Below are 24549 nucleotides of genomic sequence, written 5' to 3'. Positions count from 1 at the left end.
TCTGAGAACTGTGAAGATCTGCTGTTGTGTGTGAAAGTAAGATCCTGATGTGATTATTGCAGGTGAAAAGAGAATCCCTCATGTGAATAAACAAAGACCACAGACCACACACAATATCCACTGTCAACCACACTGAGAAAAATGACTCTTTAGATTTACTTGCCAAGCAAAAATCCAACAACATTTTACTAATCTTAAATTCGAGCACAATTACCTTGTTTACATTGTCAAACGTACTTAATATCTAACACTCCTAAATAAAGTAATTAAATTTTAAATAATTACTTTTAATTTTAAATCTACAATTAATTAAATGAATCATTTAAATATCTTTTAACAAATTGAGTCGATTGTATTAGTTACAAGTAACTATAATTTGTTACCTTAGATTTAGACTTATTCATCTAGAAGTGATTCAAATGCTGCAGGACACAGAACATAGACTCAAGCAACTTTACCATGCTTAAGGCTTAAAGGTAGAATATAGCTGTGTGCGGTTGACGCAAACTCCATGGTCCACTTAAGATGAGATCTCAAATCACAGAAATTCCACACGTATAAATTGATAAATCACGTATGTTGAAATCACTCACTTTTGACGCGCAGTAAGCAGATCTTCTTTTAAAATACAAGTTGATGTTTAGATTTCAAAGATATACAAATATGTCATGTGTACATGCAACTTTTATTTCAAAATATTTCAAAAATGGTTTGTATGTGATGACATATAGCCTATATCTATGAGGTCCAAGGAATGTTTCCTGGTTTTGATGAGTAAGTTACTATTTGTTAACACTTTGCATTTAAGTATAGCAGTTTTCTTTTTGCTTCAAAAACAGTAGCCTACCATTTTATTTTAAAAGCACAATTTTTAACGTTGACTTTTTATTTATTTATTTTTATTTTTTACCTATAAGCACAGTACAGTGTTAATGTTCAAACTATTTATAATGTTTGAAGTGGCTGACAATAATGAATATTCTTAGTAATAGGAATTAATCAGCCTGGTCATTATGGTGGTACTTGAAGAGACATTTTTTATTTATTAATTTTTTTTTTTTTTTGAGGTGATACTTGATGAAAAACTTTTGAGAACCACTGTTTTAACCCAACCTTGAACATGATTTCTGCATTACAAATCCCATGATTCCACACTGAGTCACGGCATCATCAAAATACATGTTTGTTTGTTGTGAATGTGCGCCCTCTAGCTGCTAAATTATATATCGTGCCCAGTGCTTAATTTGTTAATTGCGAGTTCCAAGAAGAGATCAGGGTAATGAATCCGGCACAGCGAATCAGATTTCAAAGTTATTGTTCCAGCACAAATTATTCCAACCCAGTCTCATTCTGAAAACGTAGTCCCATAAATGTTTCTGAAGACTGTGAAATACATCCCAGGAGGTATGTATTTTTGCAGTTTTCGTTTTCGCGAATCCAAGAGAGGCCGCTGTTTGCGCTTTTTCGTATCTCAAATTTCTTTCGCGCCCGCTGTTCTTGCGTAAACCCACCAGAGGCCTCTGTCAACCAACCATCTGTCTGACTGACTGAATGAGTGGATGACTGACTGGCCGGCAAACCAATCGACTGACCCACCCTTGTCCTTCCCTAACGCCCCATTCACACGGGGCGTCAGCGTCAACGCTTCCCATTCATTTTGAATGCGTGACGTCAGGCGTTGCCGAACTACATTGTAGATCCGTCGGCGGCGGGAAAGTTGGGACTTTCTCAACTTTTCAAGCGACGACGGAAGCGTCAGCCGATAAGATCGCTGTATGCAAATACACCAGCTCAGACTGTGGCCTATTGCTGTCTAATTTCATTGGCTGACGCTGCTATTTCCATCGCGTCAGCCCCAACTTCAGACACGCCCTCTGTCAAGCGTTGACGCTGAAGCCCCGTGTGAATTGGATGTTAACTCAACCAATTTTATCGATTTATCTGCCCACTCGCTTACTTCCCTAAACCCAAACGACAATTTACAAAAGCTGTCCGGAAAGTAAACAAAAGCCCTCGTCTAATTTTTACCATGCGTTCAGATTTTACCACATTCTCACCCTGCTCTGAAGTTGTTCACTTTACTTTTTGTATTCTGATTTTCTTTTACCTGATTTCTTCAACCGCTCTTTCCCGAACTCTGTCGTCATGGTCAACTCCTCTCTGCGTCTCAAGGCCGCTGACATACATGACAAGCTAACTGGACAAACTGGTTGCAGCGGGAAAGCACTCCACACAGAGGTAAGCAGTCAGCCGGTAAAAGCAAAAAGGAACGCCGTCATACCACCCTGAGAACTCGTTTAAAAAAATGAAATGCAGAAATATGTACCTCCAGTTACATATTTCGTGGTCTTGAAACATCGGTGGGACTACGTTTTCAGAATGAGCCTGTGTTGCAACCAACAATCCCTGACCGTGCATTTAATAGAGACTTGTTAAACTAGTGAAATGCTAATTTGTGTGTTATTTCATGAACTACTGATAACTTTAAAAGTCTACAAATTCTCAAAATATCAGTCAATAGTATTTCTTTTCAAAAAAAGAGGATAATAGGATAATTTTGAGTGTTCTATAGATCCTATCCAACATATGCATTGCTCTCTGTCAGCAAGACACGTGAAAGGGTGATAAGTGTTTATTTGATGAAGCTGTTGGAGCTCACATGTCACTGACACAAGGCATGTGTGTCCTGCAGAGGGAATCAGGAGCTGCTGCTGAACACTGAGTTACACAGCGATTCCTGGAAGCCACTGACACATTCAGGATATATTCTTTATCAGGCCCATTTTGAGTATATAGTTCAATCATGTGTGTTTGATTGGGATGCTTTGGAAAATGTGTTCCTCCAGTGTTGTTGTGCCTCCACTAACAAGATTGAGAAAGTCTGGATTAACAAGTCATCGTGATATGTGCAACTCACAGCCTCTCAATTGCAAACACACACACACACACACACACACACACACAAAAAAGAAAAATGCCATTTTTACTGACTGATATCCAATGACAGAATAGAAAGTGTGGGGATATTGTATATATATATATATATATATATATATATATATATATATATATATATATATATATATATATATATATATATATTAGGGGTTGAACAACTTCAGATTTTTGAAAGTCGACTTTTATGTTATCAAAGTCGAATCAACATCATCGCTGTTCACATTATCAATAACACACAAGATGCTAATGTTTTGCAACATGCCACAATCTGCTATTTATTTGCAGGAAATATATACATGTGCTGTTTGACAGCTCATAACACACTGCAAAAACATTGCAATTTTACAGATGATCAATTTTAGTGCAAAACATATGCACTGTCAACACTTTTATTTCGTTAATAGTGCAACATTAGCACCAGGGCTAATTTAACTGCTAAATAAATGCAGTCAATACATTGGTCACTGCACGTAGGCCTACTTGTAAGAATGTAACGATAACAGATATTTTAAAGCACAAATAATGCATAAGTCCTCAGCACACATATTCATGTGAAGTTTTAACATAATGCACGAAAGACAAAGGCTATAACGTTAAAACATATTACACTCATAGAAGCCAGAAGCACATTTTACCCCTATGATGGTGCGCACTAGAAAGCTGCTCAAAGTCCTGCTCAATATGGGCGTTTTTCGCGGTTCCTGCTTAACTTGATTATCAGACGTCTCCACATCATTAGCTAAAAAAAATGGAGTTGAAACCTGATTAACACATTAATTAGGCTACCAATAAAGAAATTAAGTACCATAAAAACAGTCAGACATTGTCAGACATTATTTTACAGTGTGTGTGTGTGTGTGTGTGTGTGTGTGTGTGTGTGCGTGTGTGTGTGTGTGTGTGTGTGTGTGTGTGTATCAGCCTGATTTAACGATAAAACATAAGTATTTTATGTTTTGTCAGTTTAGTGGCTAATTCGTACGAATTTGTACGAGTTTAGTCTTACGAAAATGTATGATTTTAAAAAAGAGGCGTGGCACCCAACCCCACCCCTAACCCCAACCTTCATTGGGTGATAAGCAAATTGTACTAAATTGTACAAATTAGATACATAATTCATACGAATTAGCCACCAAAGCAAAAAGTTACGAATTGCCGTGAGATTGCATTGATATATATATGGTATATATATACATATATATATATATATATATATATATATATATATATATATATATATATATATATATATATATATATATATATATATATATATATACATACATATATATATATATATATATATATATATATATATATATATATATATATATATTTTTTTTTTTTTTTTTTTTTTTTACAATAAGCTTAATATGAGCACTTTCAACTGTTTTATGACTATTTCAAAATTGTTTCTTGTTGTTAAAAAGCTTATATGGGTGAAAAGCTATTTATGGTAGGTTGCCAAGGTGACATTTTAGACCATTTCCTGTCATAAAAAAAGGTCACTGTGTCCAATAAACTGTAGCTACCTTTATTTCCTGGGCAACATGTTTTCTATAGAATTATTGCAGCAAATGCAATAGAAAATACTTAAAAATATTCAGTGAAGTAAAAAGTTTATATCATCTATTATGTTATTATATAACAAATTATATATGTTAACAAGTATTCATCTATATAGGTTATGTAGCCTAGAATTATCTGCAAACACAAGCACAGCACAGTTCTAATAGTGGATTAGGCTTCACAAAGCAGGTCATGTCTGCAATTTGCATTTCAATCTGCGCTGTCATAAATCTGCAGTTTTCAGAGTGTTGTCTGGTCACTTATCTGCTCCCCATGGCGCTCATCGGTCGGTCGTTTACCGCCCCGCAGGATGAATGAATGCGAGATGCGCGTGACGCAGGTGCTTCGAACTGACGCACATGGGCGGATGTGACCGTGACGCCCTCCATCTCCACCTCCTCCATCCATGAGCTACTGGAGTCAGGGGCCCGTTATACACGAGGAGCTCCATCAGCTTATCCTCTGTTAATTATAGCCAGCGACCTGGTTTCAGCACTGCAGGGACTCAACAGCTCCCGCGCATCTAAAGCCTTCGCGCGCGGCATCCTGCCAACAGCAGCGCGCTCACGAAACCAAACCAGCAGCGCGTTCGTGTTACGGACAACAGAGGGATAAAAACATCGCAAAACTACACGTTTCCGACTTTAGCTGGAGGATGGCGTCAAAACGCTTAGGGTTTGTGGTTGTCCTTGCTTTAGTTTGTCAGCATATCAGCGCGTTTCCCACACCTGCCGGACCCGACGGTGAGTTACTGAAAAACTAAAGAGCCTTTGGTTCAAAACATCGGTCTAATATATGTTGTAACATTATAAGCATGTAATGTATATTTTAAAATATGCCATATTTAAATTTGACGGGTGTTCTGCTTGAATTATATAGCCTAAATCATAATAGAACTATAATTTTATTCTAATGTATGATAAATATATATAGATATAGGTTTAATAATTTGTTATTCAATATAAAACATAATTTTTTTGATACGTAAAAAGTGTACACGTGACCGATTAACAAATATAGCAAAGAAATCGTTCAATTTAAAGTTTATTCTGTGTGTTACTTTCTGTTTTATGTAATTACAGCACCTTTTGTATTATTTGTTGACAAAAAGAAATAAAAAAAAAACTTGAATTTTTCACTTGCGAGATAAAGGAGGGTAAATTGAATGGTTTGTTTTGTTGTTTTTACAATTTTATTGCATAGGAAGCTTTAGACTGTGTGTTTTCAAATGTCTTTAATCTTTTGTCCTGTAATCTGATTATTCTGTGGCAGCTTTTCATCAGACAGTTTGGATTGCAACTGAATATATCAAAGATCTCAACAACCATACAGAAATGATGAAAATGCACAATAATAGCACATCAAAGATTAATATAGTATGCATTACCTTAATTCCTTTAAAAATAAAATATCCATTTAACATAGAAAATCAGTTGGCAGAATTGTTGTTTCAGGGGGTAAAACTTAATTTTTTAAATCTTTACATGTTAAACTGACTAAAATAGTTCAAGTAAATTAAACATAGTTGCATACAGTGTCTGTAAACATTTGAACATTTGCTCTGTAATCTGATTATTTGGTGGCAGCTTTTTCTCGGACAGTTTGGACTGCAATAGAATAAATCGAATATCTCAACAGCCATAGACATTTGCTGTTTGTTCAAACTACTTATAGAAAATACACTGAAACAACACAATTCTTAAGATTTTGGGAGACAACTTAATTGTTTTAAGTTAAATCCACTTAAATAAAAAATACAAGTTAATTCCTTCATGTTGTCCCATTACAAATCGATTGTGTTTTCACAGTGTAAAAGAAAACGCATAATAATAACACAGCAAAAGTTAATAATGTATCAATCATCTCCATTCCGTCAAAATCAAAACACTCATTTAATAGAAAATGAGTTGACAGATTTTTATTTATTTTTATTTTTTTGCAAAAATATATATTTTTAAGTCTTTACATGTTAAACGTATTGAAATCATTAAGGTAAATTAAAAATAGTTGCATGCAGTGTCTGTAAGCTCTAATGCAAAGCATAATGTACAGCTACTCTGTAACAAGAGCAATGTAAAATAAAGGTAAACATTTTGTTTTTTTAAACAATACAACAACAACAAAAACATTATTACAGTATCTTTACATTGTAGTTACAAAGTAATAACCAATCAATTGTAATCTGAGCCTGATACTGTAGTGATACTGCAGTGTTTTTATTATTTAGTGGTGCAGTATACCGTATAAAAGGGGTAGTTCACCTAAAAATGGAAATTCTGTAATGATAACTTACCCCACGTCATCCACTTTCTTTCTTTCTTTCTTTCTTTCTTTCTTTCTTTCTTTCTTTCTTTCTTTCTTTCTTTCTTTCTTTCTTTCTTTCTTTCTTTCTTTCTTTCTTTCTTTTTGAAATTTGAATATCATTTGCATTGACTCAGCATTGACCGAAGTATGTTCAGTAATCTTTGCTTTTATTTAATGCGTGTCTAATTTTTCTCCTTATCTAGACAAGTACAACCGTGAGCTGACTGAAGAGAAGCCTTTAGAACAGCAGGTGTGATTTTGCTAATCTTAACTTTGTCATAAAACACAGAAATCTCAGTTTAGCATCAGAAAAACCCAGCATTTTCTTGGAAATAAGAATACAGCTGACATTTTATGCATAAGGTTCAAACAAAGCATTTAAATATGCATATTTAATGTCTTTTAACAGATTGCAGAAGCTGACAGTATCAGGAAGACAGGTGAGAAACAATCTTTCGCAGACAAAGTGCTTCACAGTGATCAATAGAAGCTCAGTAGCTCAGTTTACCGTTCATCCTTGCAGAATCCAAGCCAACACCGCCAGCTGAGGAGGAAACAAACTCAGAGGACGATGACATCACTTTCCTCAAAGCTCTGGCAGAGAAATCCAAAGAGTCGAACAACGAAACTCCCATTTCAGATTCTGCAAATGAGCGTTTGGGAGCTGAAGACGCCGACTCTACCAAGAACAGAAGACTGGCTGATGACTATGACTCCACGAAGAATGGGATGGACTACAAATATCAAGGTACACTGTAAAAAATGCTGGGTTCCACACAATTGATTTTTGTTGCGGCAACATGAATGAGGTTTACATTAGTTTTTTATAAATTTTAAGTGGATTGAAGAAAATACAATTAAGTTGTCCTCAAAATTGTGTTGTTTAAGCTCAATTTAAATAAGTAGTTTGAATAAACAGCAAACATCATTTTATGAGTGTAAGAACTAAAATTACCATATTTAAAACAGTTATTTGGAATCACATACTTCACTCAGTATGTTCTCCGCACACATATTTAAATATGCATGGATTCATCGGATGACCTTCTTACTCTGCCAAAGAGCACCGTGTGAGTGTAAAACTGGCCCACAATGAAATGTGCTTGGTCTTTCCAGTGTACTGAATGTACCAGATGTTAATTAGTCATTATTTTTAAAATCTGCATTTTATTTCCAAACAATAATATAGTACGTTAAATAAGTTAAAAAAAACTAAATATATTTAACTAAAATAAATAACATTAAACTATATAAAAATAACTATATACTCAATATATACAAGCAAAAATTATTAGCCCTCCTGTGAAATTTTAGTCGTTTTCTCAAAAATTGTTAATAAATAGAGTTTTCCACAGTATTTCCTAGAAGTGTCAAAATTAATTGTTTCTTCGGTGCACCGCATTGCAGACGCGGACACCGGTATTGGTTCAGTAATAATTCTAACCAGTTATTATGTACTGATGTCATTTATCTCATATGCTCTATGTTGTGGTAGCTTACTATGGCGAGGGAGGCGAACGCGAGTATTTACAAAGCAACTACTTAAAAACGCAGAAACTGTGCACAATTTCATTGCGTGTGTGTTTGCTAGACAGTCTTTTACTGACACTTACAGCAAAAGCCCCTATTTCTTTGCGATTGAGAGAATGAATGTAAACTCCATTTCTCTCTCTCTCACTGTCACGGTGGCCCATTTGACATGCTGGTGTGATTTTTCCTCTCCTTTCGGCTGTTACAGCGATACTTCTGGATAGAGACACGAGCGCGTGTCTGTAGAGTTTTCTCCACTGTGTCTATCATGGATCAGCTGTGATCGCTGCTGCCGTTTGTCAGTGTCACTCATCTGTGAAGAGCGCCAGTGCCTAAGAGCCAATCGCAGCCCTTTCTGTTGAGCGCGTGACCAATCAAAGGGGTGTACGAAAGAACTTGCTAGACAAGGCTCAGAAAGCGAGCGGGATATTTATATTTGTTGATTTGCTCTAAATGTTTGTGTTGTTTAAAGGTACAGTTGATATATCTGACTGTTTGTATTAATATATAAATATAAATATATTGATACATTTTAATACAAAATTTGCTGTGCAGTGAAAAAAATATATAAAACTGTGTATATATGGAAAGTATCGTCAATGCACCGTGAAGCACCAAGACATCAAATTGAACTGAATCGATGGCATGATAATCGTAACCGAACCAAACCGTGAGACCATTGTAGGTTCATACCTTTAGTATTTCCTATATTTTATTATTTCGGAGAAAGTCATGTTTCTTAAAGTTTGGCTGGAATAATTAATATTATTATTATTAGCCCCTTAATATTTTTACTATTATTTAGCTACAGAGCAAACCACTGTTGTCCAATGACTTGCATAATTCATGCTTGCCTAGTTAACTTAAACAAACCTAGCTGATTCTTTAAATTGCACTTTAATCAAATCAATCAAATGACTTTAATTGTCACATCATCAGCAGCACGTGTGCTATGATGAGTGAAAAGCTTAGAATATTAGTATTTAAGCTGAATATTAGAATGTTGCAAAATAACTAGTGAAATAATATCTATGACAGTAGGTATAGAAAAAAGAGACATGGTACCAATAGAAATGGTAAAGAAAAAAGTAATAAGTTATTAGAAATCAGTTATTGAAAATGTGTGAAATACATTTTTCTCTCCATTAACAGCACTTTGGAAATATTTTAAAATAATTGATAGTTTTGCATTCAAACTGTATGTCCTTGATAAACTGTCCAACATGCACTGCTCTTTGGGGTTTTGTGCTCAGCAGGCCTGTTGCATGACTGTGCGTGTGTGTGTGCTTGTGTGTGGTCATGTGATTTTCATATCGTTTTCAGTGGTATAGTGTGGAAGGCTAGAAATCTGAAATGCTAGATGAAATGCCAGTGTAGATCGTTTTCATTCTAAAATGCCATTTTAAAACTAAGATGTATTTGTGTAAACGTGGCTGTGTGTATTTTACTGGTTGCTGCGATGAGGGCGGGGTATTAGTTGAGGGGTCGCGATTTCAGCTCAGCATCATGATGTCTATCTGCCATCGGCTATGTACGATGCCATCGTCTATCAACCCAACCCTAATTCATATATCCTTAGTTATTTAACATTTGTAACATATATAACATTTATGAATGTGAAATCACTATAATAAGTTCACTCTAAAAAATGCTATGCTATTTAAATCCAAAATTGGACAAAACATGGACCAATCCAAAAAAAGGGTTACATTTGTGCTACAAAATTTCATTTTAAAAATGAACCCAGCTATGTTTTGTATATATTCTCTCCATTAACATCACTTTGGAAATATTTTAAAGTAATTCTTAATTTGGCCTTCAACTGTTTGTCTGATTATATTTGCATACTACCTAATATGTTGCTTAATATCTAGACAGTATGCAGATTTTAACAGAACAAGAGACAATGTAAGTGAAAGGGAAAAATCCAAGGGCAAGAGATGCGATTGAACCACTCTTATCTTGAACTTGAACATTTATAACATTGTCTCATTTTTGAGAAACAGCAAAAGACACAACACATCAGCACAATGGTCAAACACATCCTTCCAGGGCACTCCATTGTAAGAAAAACTGAATAATTCTACATTTAATTGTTTGCTCTGAGGAGATGTTGTATTCTAAATGGCATAATAAGCAACTTATAACCAGAAAAAATATCCACAAAGAGTTTTAGTTTTAAGATTTTAATTTGACCTATCAAAGGCCATGTTTTCTTCCACTTGGAAAGTGGTAATCCCCCTCAGTGACTGTATGTGATCCTAAATACAGGAACAGGTGGCAGACAGCATAGGTCAATCAGGAGGTATTTTGTAGAGAGAGAGAGAGAGGCGGAGGATTATCCCTCCACGAGCTGCTGCACTGGATGTTTTATAGCATTAAACCCTCACAGTCTCCTACAACATGACAGACAGACTAAACATTCACCCACATTAAAAAATCCTTCTAAATCTAATAATAGCTCCGAGAGGTCATGCCATAATCACTTTTAACATTTCATCTCTCCCTGAGAACACTCTAAGTTTAGTGGAGCAAAAACATCAATGATTTATTTTTATGACAATTAAATATGGGTATGCATTTCTGTGTGGAGTTTGCATATTCTCCATGCGTTCGCGTGGGTTTCCTCCGGGTGCCCTGGTTTCACCCACAGTCCAAAGACATGCGCTACTGGTGAATTGGTCGGCTAAATTGTCCATAGTGTATGAGTGTGTGTTTGTGAATGTGTGTGTGGATGTTTCCCAGAGATGGGTTGCGGCTGGAAGGGCATCCGCTGCTTAAAAACGTGCTCGATAAGTTGACGGTACATTCCGCTGTGGCGATAAAGGGACTAAGCCGACAAGATAATAAATGAATGAATAAATATTAGTATTTTACAGTTAATATTTTTATGACATATAAATATACACTTTATTTAAATTAAGGTTGGGCGATGTCGATCAATTTGGCACCGTGCGATGTCTAATGTGAAACATCGCGATGGACGATGGCATCTTTGTCGTAGGCGGCTTATAAATAATTTATTATTTATAATGAACTAATTATTTGTAGCCTACCGTTTCAACTACCTGATCTACATGGTCTTTGTTTTACCCATTATCAAATCATAAATAAATAAAGTTACAGCCAAATCATCACCTGTCAATCACTTTTTCCGCAGGACTCTGGTATGAATAGGCAGAGTGATCTGTGTCGTTATAATGGCGTCGACAAACTTGGTTAGTTAAAAAGGTGCACAACCAATAGCAACCAACCAACAATATCTAAGGTTTTCGTTAAAATGACTAAGTACAAGCATGGAACCGAAAGATTGAAGCAGTGTACTGATGCTGTGACATGTTACCTGACAGATTTAAAAGACAGAAGAGTCGTTAAATATCATGTTTAACAACTATAGTGAGACGCAATCCAGTGGTACATCCTTGATAAACTCCGATGTGTACTGCTCTCTGGGGTTTTATGCTCAGCAGGCCCGCTGACTGCAGGAGCTCAGACACACGTGTATGCTGCAGCCCATGACTGTGTGTGTGTGTGTGTTTGTGTGTGTGTGTGGTCACGTGATGTGTGTTTTCAGCGGTATAGAGTGGAAGGAGGGCTTTTCAGAAGTGGTAGATAAGACGACAGTGTGGACGTGGAACCTTTTTGTTCTGAAATGTCATTTTAAAAATAAAGGGGGTCACACACCGGATGCGCCACTCAGCGCCGCGACACTGTGCGCACATGACAGTTGAAAGTATCGCACACCAGACGCGCACATTCGCATGGTATTTATAACTATTCAGATGGCGCTCTGTGGAGTGGCAGAAATATGAACAGTGTCCTTAGTCGTGGCTGGGTGCTGCGGACAGCCGCCGACTTGCTGCCCTGGTGTGTGTACCCTGATAGAAACCCATGTTTAGAATTCTGAAATGCATGGCGCTGTGTGGCGTTATGCGGCAAGCCACCAAGAGGTGCTACTGGTAGTTGACCTTCTTAAGAGGTATTAGTGTAAACGGGACTGTTTGTATTTTTTTGCGAATGGGTTTGTGCGACGGAAGCGTACACTACAGCCAATTTAGTTCATCCAATTCACTGATAGTGTATGTCTTTGAACTGTGGGGGAAACCAGAGCACCTGGAGAAAACCCAAGCGAACACTGGAAGAACATGCAAACTCCCCACAGAAATGCCAACTGGCTAAGCCAGGATTTAAACCAGCAACCTTTTTGCTGTGAGCCAACAGTGCTAACCACTGAGCCACTATGTCGCCCCTTTACCAAATTTTACCTTAGAATTAATTTTTGCTTGTTTATTTTTCTAATTGGGATACTTCTAATGTATCTGTTCAGTTGTAGGTGCTACACATTGCAAAATATGCTTTTGCTTAAAAGAATTTCAGGTATTTTAAGTATAAAGGAAACAGGTTAGTTCAGCCAGAAATTAATATTCTTTGTTTACTCATTTTCGACTTGTTCCAAACCAGTTTGAGTTTTTTGTAACGCAAAAGAAGATATTTTAAAGAATGTTGGAAACTAGGAACCATTGACTTTCATAGTATATATATATATATATATATATATATATATATATATATATATATATATATATATATTTTTTTTTTTTTTTTTTTTTTTTTTTTTACTATGGATATCAATGCTTACCAGTTTCCAACATTTAATAAATGTTAATAAACTTCTTATTTTGTGTTCAACAGAACAAACAAATAAATAAATAAATCAGGGGTAAGTAAAGAATGACAAGAATGAACATTTTTTGGTAGCTATCTCTTTAAGCTGCTTAATTTTTTTTACATTGGGATTGTTCCAAAGGATTTGCAGAGTTTTATGTTCTACAAAGCAGAAGATTTTACTCTGAAAGTAAACTTCAGCTGCCCAAACAAACATAGAAATCCTTCTAGTGCATCTGCAAATATGAAAGAAAGCAAAAAACAAAAAAATACATACTTTTACTTTATATTTTACGTCGAAACAAACTTCAGCTGCTTGTTACTAACTCTGATAAACCTTATCAAATATTATTGGTTAGCTCTTCTGGTGTTAAGAATAGCAAATCCTCCACAACACCTCACTGACACTGGACCATATTTCTGAATGCTGAATGAATGTTGCTGACATGCAACATGTCAACATGGCATGTGTAAATTTATTCATCTGATGTCAGAAATCTTAAGCACAAGCTGCTTTCACAGCTCAATTTCAAAAATGTAAAGGGATAATTCACTCAAAAACGTAAATTCTTTCATCATTTACTCATTCCAGACCTTTTTGAGTTTCTTTCTTCTGTTGTGCACAAATGGAAATATATTGAAGAATGTTTAAAAAAAAAAGTGCCATTGACTTGCATAGTATTTTTGTTCCTACATGGATGTAAATGGCAGTTTTTTTCCAACATTCTTGATAAGGTTTTGGTTTGTGTTCAAACAGAAGAAAGAAATTTATAAAAGTTTAAAACCACTTGAGTGAGAGTAAATGTTCATTTTCAGGTGAAGTATCCCATTAACAATTAACACATAGTATGCCTCCTTTGGGTCTTATTTTTAGCCTTATTACTGTCATTTTATAAATATGCCTAAACCATGTAAGACCACTGACTTTTTTTGTGACAGAATAAGCATCAGATGTTTGATCAGTCTCACATTTCAGGCAGATGGTGAGTTACTGGAAGCGATCAAGGCAGTGTAAGTGGATCTCTGTGGTAGATAATAGCAGATAGCATGGTGGGAGGTGTTTTTGTGTTATTTCACTTTTAACTGGAATTACAACAGACAAACAAGAGTTTCTGGCAAATCCCAGCTCAAATGTTCAGTTCTCTTTTTCACACATTCTGCTCATGCTTTGTCTGGCTTTTTAAAAGCTTTGAGCTTAATCATTTCAGTTAATGTTCTTCTTTTTTATTAGAATTTAGAAACATTTAACCCTTGTGTGCTGTTCAAATGTGCTGCCCTTTTGTCATGTTTGTGGCTGTTTTTGCCCCGTTGACTTTCATTTTAATGACATTTTTTTGATTGCAAAGCCATGACACCATATGATCACACATCATTCTTGATTGTTGGTGGTTTTCCCTGTTGGGAAGAAGTAAAATGTGTAATTTTTACTGTTGATCATCAGTTGGCATCATTAACCCTTTAGACAGACCTGTGCACAAGTGTTTCTGGCTTTTATATGGAATTCTATGAAGTAAAACAAGCAACAATCAAGAATGCATGATAATAAGGTGTCTTTGCAATCCAAAAATACCATTATAATGGGTATCAATGGGGAAAAAGCCACCAACATAGCTGTCATGACCACCATATTCAACCCTCATAGATCGCTGAAGAATTTACATTCACACGGACCACAACCCTGTGTCCATATAAACTACTGTTGGACTGTAAAGCCCTGTCATGCACCACACACATACACACACCTGCTCCAAGTCTCCTTTGAGCTGAAGCTGCTCATTGCTGAGTTTTGTTTGGTTAAAACGCTGTAACATTACAAAGCGTTTCCTTGTATAATGTTCCGACCCTTGCTTTGTTTTGTCATTTACCCTTTTGTTGTTTGTCTGCTGCCTGAACTGACCACCTGCCTGTTACCCGACATCGCCTCTAGATTGCCTTGTTTGTACCCGTTAGTACCTGTTTATGATCATTGCCTGTCTGACTACGTTTCTTAACAAAACCTGCATAAGGATCACTCCGTTGTCACTCGACTCCCTTGTGGTTACAATTAGAAGTGGCCATAGGGTGCACAGGGACATTTCCCGGTTGCCAGACGGTCAAACTGGCCAGCCTCCGTGACTCTGGCCTGCCGCCTAAAACCAACAGCACCAGCTCCCTCTTCACTAGCTGATCGCTACACCTCCCATCGGCCTATCAACCACCATTCCATTTGCTGAAAGTTGTGGACAAATTAATACTCAAAATCATTCCAGAGTAAAACATCCCCAAAGGCACACAGTTGTTAATACAGTATTTTAATATAGCCTTTTTGGCTGATTAACTTCAAAATAAAAGTTTCTAAAGTGATTCACTACATGGTTTGCTTTGTGTGTGGCTTTTTACTAAGACTTTAACATCCCTGTGGGAAAAACGAATGGAAAAACACTGACAGAACTATTGTTCAGGCACTAATGCACTCTATTGCCAGAAAAAGTATTAATGGATATTATCTATTTGTCATCTAAAATTAACAATCTCACTTTACAAAATGAAAGAAGAGAGACTGTGGTATTAGTGATGCTGAGTGGATTTATAAAATAAAGTGTTCATTGGTAAATTTTCTTTCATTTGGGGCACTGCTTTGATAACACATTACAAAGGGTCATATTAGTTAACATTTGTTAAAATTAACCAAAAGTAGGGCGTCACAGATGGTAGCACAATCGCCTCACAGCATAAAGGTCGCTGGTTCGAGCCCCAGCTGGGTCAGTTGGTATTTCTGTGTGGAGTTTGCATGTTCTCCCTGCGTTTGTATCTGGGTGCTCTGGTTTCCCCCACAGTCCAAAGACATGCGGTATAGGTGAATTAAATAAACTAAATTCGCTGTAGTGCAAGAGTTTATGGGTGTTTCCCAATGTTGGGTTGCAGCTGGAAGGGCATCGGCTGCATAAAACATATGCTAGATAAGTTGACGGCTCAATCTGCTGTGGCAATCCCTGATTAATAAAGGGACTAAGCCGAAAAGAAAATGAATGGATGAATGAATGAATGAATGAATAACCAAAAGTAACCTTCATTGTTAGTTATTAGATAGCTCTCTGGAATACTTGATTCTGATTGGTCAGTCATGACATTTTAAAGTATGTTATTCTTTAATAACAACCAGTAAAACTAATAACACGTTCATCAGGGTACTTCAAATCATCTTGACCAGTAGTGGCCAAATTTTTTCGTATGATGGGCCAAAAACCTAATTTTACCGAGATAAATATACCAATCTATTTTACACTAAAGTTGCAATAAGTAATTCCCTAATTCATTTCAAAATATTTATTAATAAATAGAAAATATTAATTTGAATAATATTACCTAATGTGGATTTTATTTTAATCATAACTGGCAATAAAATGTAAAAAAAAAAAAACAATCACATTCATAACAGTAAAGTTCATTGCTGAATACACTAATCAAGCAGAATTTGCATTTGCCTTGATTCGCTCACCAAAGTCTTTGCATTGTCATTTATCCGTCGGGTGATTTTTTAATTTTAAACTAAATCAAATTCAGTCAAACCATTTAAATGAAAACATTCAATTTCAATTAAGATTTTTTTGTAGCTTAACAATAAAACAAACAAATAAAAAGTTAAGATAAAATCTCTTAACCTTCCCCATCATTCTCCCTCTCTTCTCAGAAGGGATCGTGGGCCAAATCAAAGGTTACCATGGGCCAACTTTGGCCCGCAGGCTCTAGTTGGTGTATCTCTGATCTTGACTATAAAAAATATATTTATTTGATACAAATTATATTTTCAATTTAATATTTTTGCATAAAAAGGTTTTGTACAGATTTGTTTGTATGTATGTGTGTATATCATATATATATATATATATATATATATATATATATATATATATATATATATATATATATATATATATATATATATATATATATATAATATAAACACATTTAATGTCAAAATTATGATTAAAATTTATTTATAATATAAATTGTTTTTATTTATAATTAATCTGCAAGAACAAACAGCTAGATATACATGATCCCATACTTAATATTTTAAATGATAACTTATAAGTAATGTGAACTAATATATTAATAAATAATGCATTTACGTGTAGTGTGTGAAACTACTTCTAAAATTGATAACATCATAATTATTATAGTCCAATCTTGCTCTTCTCGTAGAATTAGAACAGTATTTAAAACTGTTTAATGTATAGTTAATAATCATCCTCACAGTTCTGATCATTAGTGTGACAGTGTTTAATATTAAAATTTGTGAAATTTTTTAAACAATAGTGAATTATAATGCTTTCGTGCAATTGGTTTCAGATGATCCTGAAAGTTTTCGGCAGCTGGACGGAACCCCATTAACAGCTCAGGACATCGTCCAGAAAATCGCCAACAAAATCTATGAGGAGGATGACAGAGGAGTTTTTGACAGAATCGTGTCTAAACTGCTGAAGCTCGGCCTGGTAAGAAACTCTGTGGCATCGGCAGTGATTCTGACATCAGCTATATTGATGAGCCATGCAGTAAACATCATCCATAATGTATTAATCGCTCCAGGGAAGCATATTCCAGTTTAACCAGCACGTATAGCATGGAAAATGGATTGTCATGCAATTATCCCTATGTGAATTGATTGTTCTAGCAGGTGCTGCGTTCTTTTGTTTGTCCTTCAGATCACAGACAGTCAGGCGGAGACGCTGGAGTATGAAGTCGCCGAAGCTCTGCAGGATCTGATCACCAAAAACGCCAAAGATAACATGATTGGAGATCGCAGTGTGGATTACCCTGTCAGTGCAGCTAAAGACACACAGGTAGCAGTGTGTATCGAACAAAATGTAACCTCAAGCATGTGTTGTGTCATTTTGTAAAAATGTAATTTGCTTGGATTCTTCCCTCCAGGATGAGGAAGACAGACCTAGTCCTCGATTTGATGAAGAGGATGAAGTTGAGAATGAAGGTGGTGATGATGCTAATGGTGATGAACCACAGGAGGAGGAGAGCAGAGATGATACGGTTAGGTCGGATGACTCATGGGATGCGGTGAGCGACGGGAACGACAGAAATGAACTGAACCCTGAAGACGGACTGCAGGACCTTCAGTTCTTCCCAAACTTCTACAGACTCCTCAAGAGCCTCGACTCAGGTATTGCAACACAACATAATACACAAGCAAACAGTGTAACAAAGGTTTAATACAAAATATAGAATAGATGTCACAAATTATATCAAAGGAATACAATACAACGATCACTAGCTATGTTTCCATTCATTTAGTGTTGCATAAAAAAGCTTAATGGTCAAAGGGCGGCACGGTGGCTCAGGGGTTAGCACTGTCGCCTCACAGCAAGAAGGTTGCTTGTTCGAGCCCTAGCTGGGTTATTTGGTGTTTCTGTTTGGAGTTTGTATGATCTCCCGGTGTTCGTGTGGGTTCGCTATGGGTGCTTCGGTTTCCCTCACAGTCCAAAGACACGCGATATATATATATATATATATATATATATATATATATATATATATATATATATATATATATATACTAAATTGGCCATAGTGAATGAGTGCGAATGCGAGAGTTTATGGGTGTTTTCCAGTACTGGGTTGAGGCTGGAAGGGCATCCACTTCGTAAAACATTTGATGGATAAGTTGGCAACCCCCGATAAAGGACTAAGCCAAATGAGCAATAATGAATGAATGAAATGCCAAAATACACATCAGTTTTGAACACCTTTTTAAGTACGATGGATACACATTTAACATGCACATCAAAAAAGTAATGGGATTTTGTTTTAAAGAGCCCATATTATGCATTAAAAAGGTTACATTTTAGTTTGGGGGGTCTCCAACAACAAGCTGATATGCATGCAAGGTCAAAAAAACACTTTCATTGTCTTATAATTTGCATATTTTTACCTAATTATCCCAACGCCTCGTTAGCGATGTGCTAATCTGTTTGGTCCGACTCCGATGACCCAGTCTGTTGTGATTAGTCGACTGTTCAGCACCAAACAGAGAAACGCCCACCATGTCTTGTCAACATTGTTGAAGTAGTCAGAGTGCAGAGCGTATGTGTGAGCCCAATGCAGGAGTGCAAAAAAGCATTGTAGTTAAACAACAGCATATTGCTTTATTCTTAACAATAAGTAACAACACCAACACACATTCAGTATTAATCAACACAGCAACAAAAGTTGAACTATTCTAAAACTTGACCGCAGCATTGGTGTAGGAACAGCTGACATTGGCCATAATAACGACAAACGGCAGAAGATTGTGAGCTCACAAACGCATTTATATCCGTAAAGTAAGCAGCACACAACAATTTTTAAAAATTTTTAACGTGGCTTTAGATGCGATATGAGACTATAAAGAATTAACCAGATACAGTACAAGTTACGTGGAGCGATTACAAGTAACAAAACACAATTAAATACATATTTTGCAAGCTTGAGAAAACAAGGAGGCAACCATTTTAATTGCACTTTTAAAATGTTGGAAGAAACTGATCCATGAACTGTGTACTGATAAAGTCCCATACATCAATAGTCTTTTCAGATCCTTCTTTAACAAATGGCCGACGAATCCCCTGTTGCAGGGTAGATTTTTGCATGAATCACCAGAACATTTACTCATTAATGTTCACTCATCTTCAGTCATGATCAGTCCCACACACACCTGCGCTCTGCTAACAATTTACCAGATTCGGCACTTAATATTTGGTATTGTTTTGTGTCAACGTCGATACGAACAGGTACAAATCAGGACGAATGACGAATCATTTAAACAACCCTGAGGTAAATCTTTTATTAAAAATTCAGTATATTTAAACAAGGTGCACTTTCAGATTTAAACCATAGCTGGGTGTTTTCATTGAAGTAGAGCTGTGTTACACACTGCATGGAAGTTCATTTTTAAAAACCTTTTTAACATATCGTGTGATAACAGAAATGGACACAATGAGATGATAATAATGGAAAAACCACTGGATTGACCACATTGTAAAATATCTTCAATGTTGTTTTGGTGAAAGTGATTCATATTACTACCTTCCAGAGCTGTCTTAATTTTCTGCTCCGAAAGCAACAAGTCATAGCATTTCATCTTCTGTGGTGCAGGTAAATTTATTATATAAGGAAAAAGCCTTATGGTGGCTTCTCCTGACATAGCAAATTCAATTTGGCACCAGTTAGTTTATCAGGAAGTAACAATTTAGTCCTCTTTAACTTTTTGAATGGAAACGGTGCTTTATTCACAAATGTTTTTTGCGATACTGTAGTTTTACGCAAAAATGTCATTTGCATCTTTGGATGGAAACATAGATACTTGCAGGTAGGCAAGATATTTTCAACAACAACAACAACACAAAAAAAAAAAAAAAAAAAAAAAACAAAGACTGGTGCAATAACCAAAAACCACTCAATAAAAACCAACCATATCGAAGGCAACAAATGCAGGGAAAAAAAGAGCTAAACTAGGAACAGGTGGGTAACATAATCAGTAACTATGGAAACCAATTCTAAATGGAAAATTTAGACTGACTGCAATACAACATTACTCCTTCAGTTAATCAATAGCCAAGGTCTGTAGAAACATCACCATATGGTTAAACACATTTCCCGTGGCTTCAGCTGACTTTAGCAAACACCACAGTAATCCAGATTAAAGCTCCATTTCAGCGTTTTCACTTCACAGAGCAAGATAAAGAGGAGAGGGAAACCCTGATCACCATCATGAAGACCTTGATTGACTTTGTGAAGATGATGGTCAAATATGGAACCATCACACCTGAAGAAGGAGTGACTTATCTAGGTAAGATCAAAATTGAATTTTTTGATGTAAGAACAGACAGCTATTTTTAAATTCTGTGGGAAGTAGAAGTATGGAGCACGGTGGCTCAGTGCTTAGCACTGTCGCCTCACAGCAAGAAGTTCGCTGGTTTGAGTCCTGAGTCAGTTGACATTTCTGAGTGGTGTTTGCATGTTCTCCTTATGTTTGCATGGGTTTCCTTCACAGTCCAAAGACATGCGGTATAGGTGAATTAAATAAATAGGCTGTAGTATATGAGTGTGTACTGTATGTGAATGGGTGTTTCCCAGTACTAGGTTGTGGCTGGAAGGGTATCCGCTGCATAAAACATATGCTGTAATAGTTGGCAGCTCATTCCGCTGTGGCGACCTCTGAAATAGAGACTTTGCCGAAGGAAAATGATGGAATGAATGAACCGGAAGCTGCTGAGAGTTATTTCAGTATGTTGATGTACTTTCAACTGAAATAGAATATTGAGTAGGGGGGCGGGGCTTTTGCCCATCATTGCCTCAAACCAAACTAATGTTAAGAGGGGCATGGTTAAGAATATTGCGGCTGAAGCCATCAAACTGATGTCATCAGAGAAGAACCACCAGACCACACAGTCTACATTTGATTAAAGATTACCAAAACAACACAAAAAAATGAGTGGATTTAACTAAAGAATAACAATGTGTATATAGTTGTAAAACATTTTCAATTTTGATTCCACACAGATTTTAAAATGTGTAAGGTTGCTGGATGATCCAAACTTCCAAGCATTTTCAGTTCATGTTGTGTGTATTGTAACTGTTTGTGAGGCCGTACTCACACTAGGTACAGTTGCCTCGAACCGGGCCAAAGCACGCTTGTCCCCCCTCCCGTCTCCCCCGATGGCCCGCGCTCACACCACAATCGGGCCTTGGCACACTTACATCATCGCTGCTGCTCTGTTCAGTGAGAAGCGCTCTCACTCAGCAGCACAGTGGAGATTTCTCTAGTTATATCGTTTCAGTTGGTTTGATATGCAGTGACATGCAGTCAAAAATTTTCGCCAAACAGTCCTTAGGGATGCGGTTACACGCAGTCAGATATTTCGCCAAACAGATCCGCTACTTTTGGTGCTCATAATCATAATGCTCTCGTGCTGCAGGAATGAGGAGGTCTGCTGAAGGCGCGCAGCTGTTATGCAGTGAGGGGTTTGGGTCTTTAATAAACTACGGCAGTTTGCGTTCACTGAACATTAAGAATGATTAATAAATCCATATAAAAACACTCCCTTAAAAGTCACGTTTCGCTTTCAGTTTCGTGCTTTGGCGCGTTTTGCAAACGTACCGCACCAAGTGTGAGTAGGCCGTGAGTGTAAAGTTTCAAAGTGCATAATAATTGGAGCTAGTGTGCCAAAAACAAGTAAACTGTCTGAAACTAGTCAGCAGTAATTCCAGCATCCTTACTTCCAGCATAAAATATATTTGCATAATGCCAGAATATAGTTATGTCTGGCTGCGCTATGAACAAAATCTTCTTTGCTCTCTGATTTCACGTCAAGAAGACGTTTTTTGTGCTGAGCAAATCCACTTTTTGGTAATCTCTCAGAAAGAAGCTTCATGTTATTGGAGCTTAGCTTAGTCACCAATTTGACATTTTCTAGGTCAAATGAGGCTAAACAGTATGTCACGCTGATCTTAAACTTTGTATGAACATCATTAAGGCTCCATTTTGAATCTTGTGATTTCTCCCTTTATTTTTTGATTCCTTTAAATGTTGTCAAATGTGATAAAGTGAGATAGGCATCTTTTTAAAATAAGCTTTAGAAGATTTTGTCTGTTTCATTTAAACCGCAGACATATTGAATGGTTGACATTGTGCAGTATTTTCCCTTTCAGAAAAGATTGCGGTAGATACTTGTTATGGATGGTTTGTTATGCTGGTTAGGAGGAATAGTATGTGTTTGTGGCCAGTAAGGAATCCCTGAGATAAGCTTAATGTGATTGAAGGCTTTTGTGTGCTGAAATAAAGCTTTGTCCTGTCTGAAAGAGAGACAGTGAAAGAGAGCAGCTGTGTTTTTGCTTGCTCCTAATGTGAAATTTTATGCTTAGTCAAATCAAATTTGGGGTAAATATATTACCTGATTTTTCCAGATCGATGTTTGCTGTGTGACAACCACAACAGATATTATATTTGTTATTTTGATTTAGCCGCAAATCTCTATTAATTATAATACTAAACCAGAAATTTTAGGTTTCTGTGGCTGTAGGTGATTTCCACCTGAAAATAACACATTGGTAAGATTAAAGACCCTATGTGATGTGTATGGCTCGATTTGTTGCTATTTTCAGACCAGCGCAACTCTTATTTTTCACATTTTGCACCACGTTGTTTAAATAGCAGATCCATTTGCGCCACTTTGTGGACTTATGGGTGTGCCCGTCTAAAAAGGAGGTGTGTTAAGGCGCATTGTCGGCTTGTGCTATTTTGAAGAACTGAAATAGACCTACGCCATTACCAACTAAAAGCTGGTCTAAAGTCCAGCACTGAGCACCCATGCAGGTCCAAAACGCATTGCTTAATACACACATGATGTACAGCAATACACAAATATCTTTACTAATGAGAAAAATTAAAGGATTAAAATTGTACAACATTTGATTTTTTCACCTGTTGGGTTTTGGAGACGTAATCATTACCATATGGGGCAGGAGACTAAGACGTGTGTTTGGAAATAACTTGGTTTTTTGAACAAACTTCATTATTATTGTTCATTTATTAATTTGCTGGAAATTAGAACTGAATTTAGAAATAGTTTTGAAACAAATCTTTGCACTTAACAAATGAAATTTAATATGTTGGCTAATGGATACCTTCAGTCAAGTGTGAACAACACTGTTTCCTTTTCCATGCAAGTAAAGGAGTAAAGAGTAAAAGTAAAGAGAAAGTGAAGAGGCTGAATGGAGGAGGCTTGTTCTTCACACTGCAGATGATCTGTTTAACTGTTTTCTCACTAGTGAAGCATTCAGTTTTCTACTTACAGAGTTCACTATGTAAATAGCAAATGCCCATGGCACAACGCAACTGACTCTTAAAGGGAATGAGAGATGAGACTGTGATTGGTTAAATGCACGTTATGCTTAAGACACACCCAGAACTCATTAAGAAAATAAGCACAACCATGTTAGACCATCCGCCACTGCTCAGAGTGTATTTTTCCAACTTTCTATTAAAAGTAGATTTGGACATGCCTTTAATGCCTTTGTGCCATACACTTTAGACTTTGCGCCTTGATTGTTAAAATAGAGTTCTAAGTGTGATTTAGGAAATAATACACTTGAAAAGAATATACAGTTGAAGTCAGAATTATTAGCCCCCTTTGAATAAATATTTCCCAAATGATGTTCAATAGAGCAAGGAAATTTTCACAGTATGTCTGATAATATTTTTTCTTCTAGAGAAAGTCTTATTTATTTTATTTTGCCTAGAATAAAAGCAGTTTTGAATTTTTGAACACCATTTTAAGGACAAAATTATTAGCCCCTTTAAGCTATTTTTTTTTCAATAGTCTACAGAACAAACCATCATTATACAATGACTTGCCTAATTACCCTAACCTGCCTAGTTGACCTAATTAACCTAGTTAAGCCTTTAAATGTCACTTTAAGCTGTATAGAAGAGTTTTGAAAAATATCTAGTCAAATATTACTGTCATCATGGCAAAGATAAAATAAATCAGTTAT

General features: G+C 36.3%; 1 protein-coding gene across 1 annotated transcript in view; it reads left to right on the top strand.

Moving 5' to 3' along the window:
- Window positions 1–4964: 4964 nt before the first annotated feature.
- The window catches only part of scg3 (secretogranin III), a 38752-nt gene continuing 19167 nt past the window's right edge, over window positions 4965–24549 (top strand). The window contains 8 exon segments of the mRNA NM_200757.1: window positions 4965–5267; window positions 7032–7078; window positions 7238–7268; window positions 7352–7576; window positions 17356–17498; window positions 17709–17846; window positions 17935–18178; window positions 20726–20842. Coding sequence (NP_957051.1) covers window positions 5180–5267; window positions 7032–7078; window positions 7238–7268; window positions 7352–7576; window positions 17356–17498; window positions 17709–17846; window positions 17935–18178; window positions 20726–20842 — 1033 coding nt within the window. The 5' untranslated portion in view covers window positions 4965–5179.

This window comes from Danio rerio, chromosome 18 (assembly GCF_049306965.1).
Source record: "Danio rerio strain Tuebingen ecotype United States chromosome 18, GRCz12tu, whole genome shotgun sequence".
NCBI lineage: Eukaryota > Metazoa > Chordata > Actinopteri > Cypriniformes > Danionidae > Danio > Danio rerio.
Note: the sequence above shows the minus strand (reverse complement) of the source record. Positions and strands in the feature narration are given on the sequence as shown.